The sequence below is a fragment of the Argopecten irradians genome, chromosome 1 (assembly GCF_041381155.1).
Source record: "Argopecten irradians isolate NY chromosome 1, Ai_NY, whole genome shotgun sequence".
In the NCBI taxonomy this organism is placed as follows: Eukaryota; Metazoa; Mollusca; class Bivalvia; order Pectinida; family Pectinidae; genus Argopecten; species Argopecten irradians.
The window spans coordinates 22,978,427-22,991,410 of record NC_091134.1 but is presented as its reverse complement, the minus strand read 5'-3'; the positions used below and the strand labels follow the sequence as shown (position 1 = coordinate 22,991,410).

General features: G+C 34.1%; 1 protein-coding gene across 1 annotated transcript in view; it reads left to right on the top strand.

Annotated features, from left to right (window-relative positions):
* Positions 1 to 1,927: 1,927 nt before the first annotated feature.
* Positions 1,928 to 12,984, top strand: part of LOC138318714 (kinesin-like protein KIF20B) — a 38,198-nt gene continuing 27,141 nt past the window's right edge. Inside the window, 12 exon segments of the mRNA XM_069261393.1 lie at positions 1,928 to 2,196; positions 4,203 to 4,461; positions 4,834 to 5,021; positions 5,203 to 5,314; positions 6,817 to 7,047; positions 7,532 to 7,643; positions 7,900 to 7,971; positions 8,289 to 8,435; positions 10,053 to 10,218; positions 11,392 to 11,503; positions 11,848 to 11,924; positions 12,383 to 12,522. Of these exon segments, the coding sequence (XP_069117494.1) occupies positions 1,972 to 2,196; positions 4,203 to 4,461; positions 4,834 to 5,021; positions 5,203 to 5,314; positions 6,817 to 7,047; positions 7,532 to 7,643; positions 7,900 to 7,971; positions 8,289 to 8,435; positions 10,053 to 10,218; positions 11,392 to 11,503; positions 11,848 to 11,924; positions 12,383 to 12,522 (1,841 nt within the window). The 5' untranslated portion in view covers positions 1,928 to 1,971.

The window sequence follows — 12,984 nt, the reverse complement described above, 5'->3', positions numbered from 1 at the left end:
CCGGGGGTCACCCTCAGACCCCTAATAAAACACCAAAATCTTGCGCCTTCGACGCTCACACGCTAATTTGGCCAATTTGCGTATTCGTTAATTTCCTTTTAGCGACCCCACTGTCTATAAATGTGTACAAGGATTAAATTTAGTGATATATGAAAAATGTACATCAAGCATATATTATATGGTTTGGGAGTTGAATTAATCTCCTCCTGTAGGTGTGTGTGTGGGGGGGGGGGGGGGGGTTTCAAAATATTGAGGACCTTTGCCCCCCCCCCCCCCCCCCCCCCCCCCCATGACGTTTCATCTTCCTACGCCACTGAAGTACAAGTACAAGTACAACCTTTACCGACTGAACCACATCCTATTTTTACCACTACATATTTGTATCATGATGGTAAAGACTTTAGTTGAATAGTTTGTCCCCAAGTCTCTTTAAAATTTGCTTCAAAAACAAAATGTTAATAGAGCGTTCGAATACTCCTCGGAACTGACACGGACATGGACTTCCTTTGAAGCATTTTTTTCACACTAAAGAGTGATTCATTAATTAATAATAAAAAATAACACCAGGGCCTTTTTCGTTTCGGAACAACCGGTTCGACCGCTTGTTAAAGTAATTATTTCAAGTATAAATCCTGACGGACCTGCAATATTTTGTATACTACGGTATGCATGTGACATTCATCAAAACATTAACTTCTCTTTTTTTTGACCACAGAAGGCATCAGTCAGATGTTATCCAGTCCTTAGAAGGCCTATCTAGTATCAACCGAAAGTCTTCCATCCACCTTAACCAGTGGTGGGCAGTATTCTGTAGACATAATCCATATGGAGTGGGCAAAAACGGAAAATTCTACTAATTTCCAATCTCAAAGGGCTATAAGATATGTCGTCCTTAAGTCCTAGATTGTTATTATGTTTTAGAAAAGACTGAGAAAAAAAGAAAGGAAGGAAGAAAATAAATTTAAGATAAGTTTTAAAATCCGTTAGTGTATGTACAGGGTGTCCCAAAAAACATGACCCGACTTTGACAGGTAATAACTTTTGCAATACTAAACTTATTTTGAAAATTCAAAATGAGTGGAAAGCAGGAGTTTAAGTTAATATGGGTACAAATGTACAGTTTACATCATCATTGTGTGAAATTATAGTGATGCCATCGTGGAAATGATGACATCATCGACGATGTAACAATTCAGTGACTTTCCCGCACCATGAAAATTCAGGCTGAAATTACTGAAATCTACAATGCAGCCGGAAAATCCCCTATAATGATTGAAATGTTATGAAAATGCCACCCGTGTATGCAGTCCATCTCCAGGAGGAAGATTTTTTGTAGGTAGAATTCAGCATGTCATCGAAAAGAAGAGCGGTCACCTCGCGCACATTCTTTAAATGAAAGTTATTAATTTTTTAACAAATCGCAAAATTAGCGAAATGTGACTTTCTGTCGAAATTCGAATTAAATATTTACAAAAAAAAATATTTTTCTGGTTGTTATATATCGTTGATCAACTTTATTATGATATAAAAAAAAACATTTTTTTTTTCATAAATGTATATGTTTCTGGTATAGGGAACTGATTTAATATTTATCTAAAAATGTAATATCACATGATGAATGTTTCCAATCGCAAAGCCCATTAAGAAAGAAAATGGATTTAAAATGATCTTAAAAATCATTAAAATTAAAATCATTAAAATCAACTTATGTATGTTTCATCCTACTAATGAAAATGAAGTAATATCATGCATATATATGTATTATGTAGCAGTGATTTAAAAAATCAACTTTAACTTTTGAAAATTTCAGTAGTTTATAACATTGAACTGTATATGATTTAAAAAAATCCTGTATGTAAAGAAAGACAACTCTGTGTAATGTATTTCTATTTATCTCCCTTGCTTTGAGGCGTTTTGATTGGTCGCTTTCAAACACATAGCGGGCAAATTGAAAGAACAAGATCCACCATCATGGCTGCTCGTAAACAGTATGACTCTATTGCAATCGATCAAATTGAGTCCGATGAAACAGATGACGAGGATGTATTTTTCAATGATCCTCGTAGAAACTTGTTAAAAGATTTCTCTAAAACGAGTTGTAACGAGACGAATCTGAATGTTGGAGAAGAGCATATGAAAGTTTATTTACGAGTTCGGCCTCTCTCTGAAGATGAAGTGAACAGACAAGAAAATCAGGTAAACGTTTATTCTGAGCCTATTTAATTTATTAGATATGGAATTACTCGTATATCTTAGTTTTTAGATGGTAATTATAATAATTTCTATTGTTTATATAAACCCGATCTTTCCCCAATAAACAATGGAAACCGTTTGAACAATCGAGCAGCTGTCCGGGCCGAGGAACCACTGTAAAGTACTATTTCCGTTTGACGTCGCAGTGAGACCACCGAGTTGAGCTATTTATTTAAAAATGTTCACTATCAAAAATAGGAGCAGACGATTTAGTATTTTTCTTCAGTTACAAAAGTTACTTATTTTACACCATGAGCACCACTGAAAATTAGTTTGAGCTTCAAGTTAAAAATATAAAAAATAATTAATTGAATCTCGAAAACAATCCGTGGCACTGTGATTGTGCATGGACTAAAGGCAAAATAAAATATTTCATATTATTTTTTTGCGTTGAATAGACATATATACAACTGAATACCATTTATTGTTCAAATGATGAATATCATTTATGCTCCGTCATTGGTTGAGCATCTTTAAAATTAGTGTGTTAAATTTGCATATAACAAGACTTTGAAACTGTTCTATTATTTATTATTATTATTTGTAGATTAATGATCCGTAACGCCTGATCATTGTAGTTGTACTATGATTTGAATATACTATACTGTATCGAAAACAAGAACGAAGCATTGTGCACACACTGGTGACCGTAATAATTACGTTGTATATTATGTCATCTCGTAGACATTTTTCTAGCGTTTATTGCATTAAAAGCAAACACTTTAGTTCAAACCCAAATGATTTTTAGATAAAGCAGGTTAAACTCTTGCTTCGAAGAGCAATGGAAAACTTCCAACGTCACCTTAAACCATCAACATCAGCCAAAAACCTAAACTGACCAATTTCGCCATCATCTATCTTTGACCTTTGACCGTAATACCCGGTATATATTACTGCATTGATAATAAATAAGAAATCAACCCAATGTGAAAAGAATATATTGTTTAATTTGATTGAACATCAATCTACTTTAATGTAAACAAGTACCACGTGCGTAACGTTAGTTATAATGTCAATACACATGGTCTGTGTAGACTCAACTGCCGAATTCTCTGTACAAATGTAGCTCTGCCCCAAACCAAACAGAATGTTTGTTAGTCGATGTTGGCGGGTTAAATGTTATACACAGGTATTCTGCTCACTAGACAGGAGGTACATATGTTTATATGTTTGATTGTTCACACTTCAATTTTATACGCTGTAATAGGCTCAGACTGTTAATCAAAACAGGTGGGGAAATGGTTAGAGAGTGTGTACATCACTTTTGGATATGATCCCATTGTCTGATAATCTTAATATGGCTAAGATTAATTGCTTCAAGTGTAAGTCTAAACACTGCAGAGGCTGCATCGTATCGAACCGAAATGGCAAAGCTGTATCATAAAAGCGTATCGACATACAAATATCGCGATTCAATGTGTATCGCGATGAATCGTTTCAGCCCTACTTACTAGTGCTTTGTATGTATGTTCTTTTATATGTGGTGAATTGATTTTTAAGTTGTGCTTTTAAAAACTCTACTTGTTTGCATTTAATTTGCTTGTGGTGATATTATTTTTGTGTATGTTCCAGGCCCATTTTAGGTTTTTATTGTAGTGTTAGTCCTAAATATTTACTTGTTTGAGTTTGTGATTGTCGAGTATTTGTATGATTACACAAAATATTTTGTCGGTACTTGCATTTTAGTGTGTTCTATCAGAAGATGACTTTATTTATTCACGAACATTGGCATGTAACCATACAAATACACATGCAATGTCATGAATGGATACTTCTAGTATAGTGATATGGTCCAACTCATAACCTACTAAATCTAGTCTACGGTAGTATTGCTCAAGGGTAAATTTCTTATTAAGCTTGAAACATTTACCAGTAGATTTACAGTTGAATAATATACAAAGACATTATTTATGATCCTGCAGGACTTATTTTTGTACTTTTTGTTTTAGGGATGTGTTGAAGTTGAAGATGATAATCATGTTGTAACTCGTGCCCCTAAAGACTCGCACACATTTAAGAACTGTATTCATGGCCTTGGAAAAACCACTCACAAGTTCACTTTCTCCAAAATTTTCAATGAGGCAACAAGTCAGAAAGACCTGTTCGACCAGACTATGTTGGGTCTAGTGAAAGACTTTATCAGTGGCCAAAACTGCCTGGTCTTTACATATGGTGTAACAAGCTCCGGGAAAACATACACCATTCAAGGTAAGATATACAGAGTTACATATAAAGTGATGTTTAGATTGAATAAATGAATGATATTCACACCCTAAGATTTTCAGAATCTGTGAATTTCGAAAGAATTGCCTTATCACACATTCACCATTATTTATAATGCTTTAAATTGGACAGTACATGGTTGATGTATGGTGGATTGTTTTTACCAGAAATGTTTATTTCATTTAGATTGGCACAAGTAATATCTATGATGCATAACATTATGATATGTATCCAATGTTCCTTGCCACCAATTAATCATGTGAATGAGGACTTATTTCTTCCATGGAAACCATGCATACATAGCTGTAGTATATGACACCCATTGAATGTTTTTAGAACATATTAATTTTGTTGCAGGACAGCCAAGTGATGCTGGTGTCCTCCCCAGAGCGCTGGACGTTCTGTTCAACAGCATCTATGGGAAGCAGGTGGAAGGGATGAAGCTCAAGCCAAAGATGTTCACAGATGTAGTGAGGCTTTCAAGTGTTGAGGAGGAGGCTGAGAAAAAATTTAAGGAAAAGACACTAAAAATGAGCAATGATGATGTGAGTTTGGGTTTGAAATTTTCTTACAGTTAGAGAGCAAATAATTTTGATTAAAATCCACAGATGTTTAGTAAAATATTTAAAATCAATAATTTGCATTATCTTTAAACAAATTTAAGCATTGTGTAACTGAAAAATAAAATTTCTTGACATTGATTCATTATACACGATGTTAAAACAGGAGCCAGATGTGATGAGCTTATTAGGAGACGATGCTTCAGATGTAACGGTTAATACAACATCATGCTCTGAGAGTTCTAATTTGTCATATGCTACCTCCAACAGACAGAAAGGTAGGTTTTGCTCAAAGTGGGGTCAGTCATTAATCAATACAGTGATTTGAGAAGAAGGCCATTTAATGTTTAATATGTTCTTTAACTTTCATACTGACAAATCAAGAAGAGTTTTTAATAAAATCCGAAACAACTGTCAGATATAGTGGACCCGCGATAATCCGGACGCCGGTAGTCCGGAAAACTCACAATCCGAACGGAAATGTCAGGGAACGGATTTCCGTAACGTTATTTATACTCACTAGTCCGGAAATTCGTATTCCGAATCCGGACCTCCATTTTGGGAACGGAATGTCATTTTCGTTAATAAATTCCGGCAATAATCCGGACAATTTGTTGTTGCCACGTGCAGAGAAAATCCAAGGTCAGCTACAGTCATGTGTACAATACACACAATCACTTGACACTGAGTGTATTGTCATAACGACGGCTGCCAGATTATAGCCACGGGCGTTTACCTGAACACCTTTCACACGGGTACATGCAGTCATGTAACAGTTCATTGGTTTTCTATAGGAGATCAAACTTCAGTGTTGTTATTGAGATACGCAATATATGTTTAGCCACACGCTTTTAAACATGCAGTTTGAGTTTGGGTACGGGTACGTATGCTGTAGATACCTTACTTGTTTCGCATGTAGAATATATCTCTATGAGTATCGGATACAACAAAGTGAGAAAATACTCACAAAATTAATACGAATTTTAAATGTATGTGAATCTATTCGAATTCATCGCCTATGGTATAAGATATAAAGGCTACGGCATATGCCATTTACACGTGTGTGACATTGTGCACGAATTTAGACATGAACGGGCGCGTGGTTGTTACAAACGTCTGTAAGTCAGAAAGCAAAGACTCGTAGAAATGGTCATTAAAAACACACACATTATACAAAATAACAATTATATGAGTTCATAAAATGTTCACAACTATTCGTTATCATAGTTTTTTTTATGCCAAGAACGTAGATGATATTGATCCTTTGTTAGGCAATTTGCCGTACGATAGATCAAGAGTGGGATACGTAGCTATATGCATACATAGTACACAATTAACAATGGCTTTAGGTTTCGTATTTTGAAGAAGAAATACGTTTATTCAATATTTTTAACGTAATGATATAAAAAATACCTATAAATCATAACAAACGAAGTATTAATTATGATACACGTATATTACATAAAAGCCTATCATCGATTACAAGGTCAAGGGGAGTAACTCGTACGTGCCAATTTAATTGACTAAGAACACGGAATTCGGCAGTCCGGAAAACTCGTAATCCGGACGGTTTAGGCTGGGAACGAAGGTGTCCGGATTATCGAGGGTCCACTGTATAGATTTCTACATTAATGTATGATTTTAAGTGTTGTGATGGGTATGAACAATTATTTTAAAAATGTACTCATATGATTGGCTCTTAGGTCTTTAAGACTGCCAGAGGCGAGCTTTGCTGTTCTCAAACAGCTCTTGTATAATTTATTTCTTTATTGTTTGAAAGCGTCTCTGGATCCAGAGGACCTACTTAATGAGATTGAGCATCGTGTGCGAGAAGAGACAGCTGTGAGTGTGGAGGATCAGGGAAGTATAAAATTCTCCATCTGGGTCTCCTTCGCAGAAATTTACAATGAACAAATCTTTGATCTTTTGGTCCCCATTCCAAAGAAGAAGAATGTGAGGAGGCCTGTCCTCAAACTAAGCGACGACAAAAAAGGCAGTCCCTACATCAAAGGTGAAACTTTATTTGATTGAAACTTGATTGATGATGATGGGGGGGGGGGGGAGGAAATCCAAACATTTCCATCTCGAGTTTTGATAGGGGGCATTAACCATTAAGAGTCATTTGACTCTGGGCTCATTGCATGGTCATTAAAGTTTACCATCATATAGTGGTTTCTTCTTTTCAAAATTTTATGTCTGGTTTTTAAGAAATTTAGTTTGTGTATAACATTTATTATTATACCTCACTTTCATTTTAATAGAATGTTCTGATTGAATTAAACTTAATAATGTGACACTGAATAAGTTAATTAGGAATACAAAAGACACTTACAGGTAAATAGATATATAGAATTTGTTAAAAAGGTTAATGCCCAAAACATGATTGGTCAAAATCTGACTATTGTCCCATTTTTTATGAACAAAGAAGTTAATATTACAGTTATTGTTCAACTTTTTTTCATAATCGTTATCACAACTTTCTTTCCTTTCTGTAGGGCTAAGAGAAATCCATGTGGCCTCTGCAGATGAAGCATACAAGTTATTGACTATTGGTAAACAGAATTTGAGCACAGCATGTACCAAGCTCAACCATCAGTCATCTAGGAGGTCAGTATAGAGCCTGTCATTAAATTCTGTTGTTTCATAGCATTGTTCATTTTTGATATAATCTGTATCTTCAACATCAAGATTTTATGTCATGATATCATTTATATCATCTATAATAGAAATAAATAAATAAAGATAGTGAACTGAATAAAATGTGATTTCATCATATTACTGATCAAATTACAAGATAAGAGAAGAGAAAAAAAAACCATTTTGTGTATTTTTCCCCATATATATGTGAATTCAATCATTACAGTCACTGTATCTTCAACATCAAGATTTTACGTGTGATGGATGTGGAAGATCCTAATGTGGCCAGGGTTAGCATGTAAGTATAAAACAATGGCTAGTACCATTCATTTTTGTATATGATTAATTTAAGGAAGAGCATGTTTGAATCTTGTCAGAGAGGACCATACATTGATTTTGTCTGTTTTTGTTAAAGAGACAAAAAATAAGTTGGAAAGTTTTGAGAGGCAGTATCAGTGTAAAGATTGTAATTCTTTGTTAAATTAAAATTTGTTTCAATTAAAATTTTTTAACAAAAACGGTTTTTAAAAACGGGCCTTAGGCATTCATACATATGTGTATTATATACTGTATGATACAGAAGCTATATAAGACTGTGTAACTGTGCTGTTTCAGGTTAACCCTTTGTGATTTAGCTGGTTCAGAGCGAACTTCAAAAACACTAGGTAACGGAGAGCGTTTAAAGGAGGCTGGTAACATTAACACCTCTCTGATGACTCTGGGAAGATGTATAGAAATGTTACGATACAACCAACACCACAAGTAAGTTCACTAGAATTTCATTACAGTATTAACTTTGTCAATGATTAAGATATTTCTACAATATAGCTCTAGGATCTGTAATGTTTACATGTTCGTATTAAAAACCAGATTCTTTCAAATTCATGACTTAACAGTTTAAGTGTGTGCAGATTAAACCTTCTGAAAATTGACAATCTGATTAAAATACAGATCCTTATAACCACTCCGTTAAATAGAGGATCTGACAACATCCCATAAGGGGTCATGTTCGGATGACCTTTGTACCATGTGTACTTTAGATCAAATGCTTTTTTCTACACATTGTTACCATCAATTGACAACGCCATTTCGTCCCAGTACACATAAACAGTAAGCTTTATTGTGCTGTTTGGGCGAGATGTTGTCAGATCCTCTTGTCCAACGTAGTGATAATAAGGATCTGTATTCAATCAGATTAGAAAATTGAAGGTTTAGAAATTTCTGGTTAAAAGCATACTTGAACTTAGAATGTGTATCTTCTATCCATTTGATAATTTTGGAAAGAGAGAAAGGACACATGGTATATTGCTGTATCCTGTATTCCATAAGGCCAAAAAAAAAAATAATAATTAGTTTCTGAGGCCCGCTGCACGTGATTTTTATGCCTTCACCACCTATTTTTATCGCCAAAATAAATAAAAATAAAAAACAGACCAGCGCATTGTAAGTTTACTTTCATTTTAGTCGCCAGTTTAGCTCAGTTATACATAAGAATAATCTCGGTAAAAGTGTTTAAATTAGATAATGTGTATCCGAAATATAATAAAAATGAAAATAATCACGTACCAGATGCATGTTGAACTGTACAATGGTTTAAATCTTCTGAATGACTACTAATTTGCACACGTGTTATACACTAATGTCGGTAAACAGATGTATTGCTCTGGATTCTGTCAAATAATTTCGCTGTGTTCAATGAAATAATCGACAATCAGGTTTATACATGTAAATTAAAGGTAATAACTAATATTAGACATATTTACGATGTTATAAGTAACAGACAGTCATAAAACATCGTTTACAACGATCTCTGCAGTGAGATGCATGAAGCCAATATCTACTTCTGGTCCAGTGGCGAGGGGAAATTTGTATGAGTACGGAAAGAGTGTAGAAGACCTTCCTTGTTTAAATCACATTTAATTATGTCTATAACAGTTTTATATTGGTATTTTCAGTTGATGAATTCGTGATAAAACTGCCATATTAAAAAGATTTTTGAAGTGTTAAATGTATTTTGCTTCAAACATGTATACTGTATTGTATCAACTGTAGATAGTAGATGGATGGGCTTTTAAAAAAAAAAATTTGACTATGTAGGTCAATTTTATTACTAACATATTATATAACGTAATACACAAAAGATTTTTACAAGATATTTACAAACATGCCATTTGTAAAAAAAAATGTACCTTCCACACCGTTTTGGTAGGGAATTAAAAAAAAAAAAGCAACATGTGCCTGCCTCATTAGATTTGGAAAAAAAAATAGCCTGAGAAACTTAAGTTAAATTTTTTTTGGCCTGAAGATAAAGATACACTGAGACAAATGAAATTGTGTTGTTTCTTTTGAGACAAATGAAATTGTGTTGTTTCTTTACAGAGAGAAGTCAAAGATTATTCCGTTTCGAGACAGCAAGCTGACACGACTATTTCAGAATTTCTTTTCTGGCCGTGGGAAGGCGGCCATGATAGTTAATGTGAACCAGTGTGCCAGCATGTTTGATGAGACGCTTCATGTCTTTAAGTTCTCTGCCATAGCAAAGCAGGTTTGTGATGTATTTAGATTAATTAGGTCACCTGACCATAGATCATGGTGACCTATTGCTATAGTCTTTCGTTCGTCATGGTACGTCGAGCGTCGTGCGACGTCCCTTAACATTTCACAGTGAATGTAATAACTTGAGTAAATATGAACCAAGCTTAATGAAACTCTTATGTAGATTAACATTTGAAAGATCTCAGACGAGTTTGAAAACGTGTTTACTTTAGTAAATACAAACCGAGCTTCATGAAACTTTGTATTTAGACAAAAATTGGAAAGATCTCTGACAAGTTCAAAAATCGCCATGATTAGATCATAACTTACAAAGTTATTGTCCTTTGTAATTATAATTATTGAATCTTGTGCATATAATAACTTGAGTAAATATGCACTGAGCTTATTGATTTTATTTTTTTTTTTTTTTTTTTATGTAGACTAACATAGGAAAGATATCGGACAAGATTGAAAATCAGCTTGATTCAATTGTAACTTACGGAGTTACTGCCCTTTGCGATTATAATTTTTGAATCTTGTAGACATGATAACTTGAGTAAAGATGATCAGAGCTTAATGAAACTTTGCATATAGACTAACATTGGAAATATCTTGAACAAGTTTGAAAATAAGCTTGATTCGACTTATCTACGGAATTATTACCCTTTACATTATGATTATTGAACCTTGTGAACATGGTAATGTGAGTAATTATGCACCAAGCTTAATGAAACTTTGTATGTAGACCTATTAAATGTACATGTATGTTCCTATTTCTTGTATAATAGTTATAGTCAGACTTATCTAAACAGGATGTCACTAGAACCAGAGTAATATACAGTTAGACTTATCTAAACGGAATGTCACCAGGACCAGATTTTTTAGCTGGTATAGCCAGGTGTCTGGATTATAAGGTTTTCATTACTAAAGAAGTTCAGAGGAAAATGCCATATAGATTTGTCAGAATATACAAAGACCTGGATTAGACAAGGGCCAGTTTGGACAAGTATACGTAATGCCTTGAACAATCAGTGACAATCTCGCATCACTGAATAAGTATGATATTAATCAAAAAATGTCTGAAATCAAATCAAATTCTTCCAATTCAATAACATTAACAATTTGATATGCTTTCAGCTATGTTGGTACACTTTTAGAGATGTTTGCCATGACTATGTTGTAGGTGGTTGTTGCACAGAAGCCCGACCCTCCACCCCGTCCCAGGTATATTACATTGCCTGTCCCCCCTCCTGTTGAATCAGTTCGTGCACCTTCAATAGCGTGGGCTACTCCTGGTAGGCTTTATTACTCTGCTTATAACATATATTGTTACAAGTTATTTCTGCTCAGTACGAGTTTGAACCATAAATTTGATTCATTATTTAGTTTGGTATGTGGTTGTATATGTTTAAATAACAAAAGAAAATTGTTCCTGCACTGGGAAAAGTTGATCAACTTGACATTTAAATACAATTTATTCACTGTTTTATCTTTTATTATGTAAATTTATTTGCATTTTAGCTCCATCATCACAAAAAAAATTACAATTTTATTCAAATTGTGTTATTCTCATTAAATTGTGAGTTTTTTTTTTGTTGTTTTCTCACTATTGTGAAGTTTCCCTGTTTATAAACTGTAGGACAGCTCTGCACCGCCGAGAAGGTGCCGCTCCCTGAGGATGAGGATGATAACTTAGAGGAGGCGGATGAGGTGGCGGTAGGTATCCTGATAATGAATTCGAAGCCAAATTCATTTATTTCATGTATATGGTAAAGTATAGGAAATCTCTCCCTTGCTTTATAATCATGCAAACATTCCTAGATTTTCTGGTGGTGAACTTAAATTGTACAATGTTTAATTATTCATAGAAAACAATAGAATGATTTCTTTGGATGATTCCATGAGTTGGAAGAAAACATATTTGTGGTGGAAATTTTTGTTGTAACTTAGATAAATTGTCTTTGATGTTGAATCACCATATTCTTGCCGTTTTTAGTGATCTGGGGTGAGATCTGGGGAGTTTGATACACTTATGGGTTATCATTTTCTGAAAACTTGCATATACATACACAACAAATACCACACAGTATAAATTTGACAAGAAAATGTTTTGTGTTTTTCCAATTTCATCTATTTGGGTATGATTTTTAGCTAGTGTATGAAAATATTTGTAGGAACTTACACATATAATAGAGGAAATGGAGAAGGAAATCCGCGGACTGCGAAGAGAGATGCGGCACCAAGAAGGTCATATCCGTGAAGAAGTGTGCCAGGAAATGAAAAAACAATTTGTTGCTATTGAGGAAAATTGCAGGTATATAGTCGCCATTGTTAAACTGTCTCTGGGAACCATGGCAGATCACAGATCTTTGTCATTGGACTCAACTATACAGAAAATTTAGATCCTGATGAGTTTAATAACATAACTGTTCATTTGGTGTTTAGAATTACATGTATTATCTGAGTTATTTTATTTAACAGAGGATAATCTTCATATTTGACAGACTTTAATGCAGCATTCATTAAATTACCTACTGCATTTAAACTTTGAATATTTCGCGAGCAATGAGAAACAGTGAAAATTTATAGCCAGGAAAATGTTAAAAGCACAGGTAAAGTAGGAACATAGAGTATGACATTATATTGGGACATTAAATCTACATGAAAATGATGGTATACATGAAAATTCAAATTAAGTTGCTGCAAAAATGAATGGGAATAATTCACATACCACATGATACCTAATAAAGTTTGTGCAGGACTATTGTTTCTATTG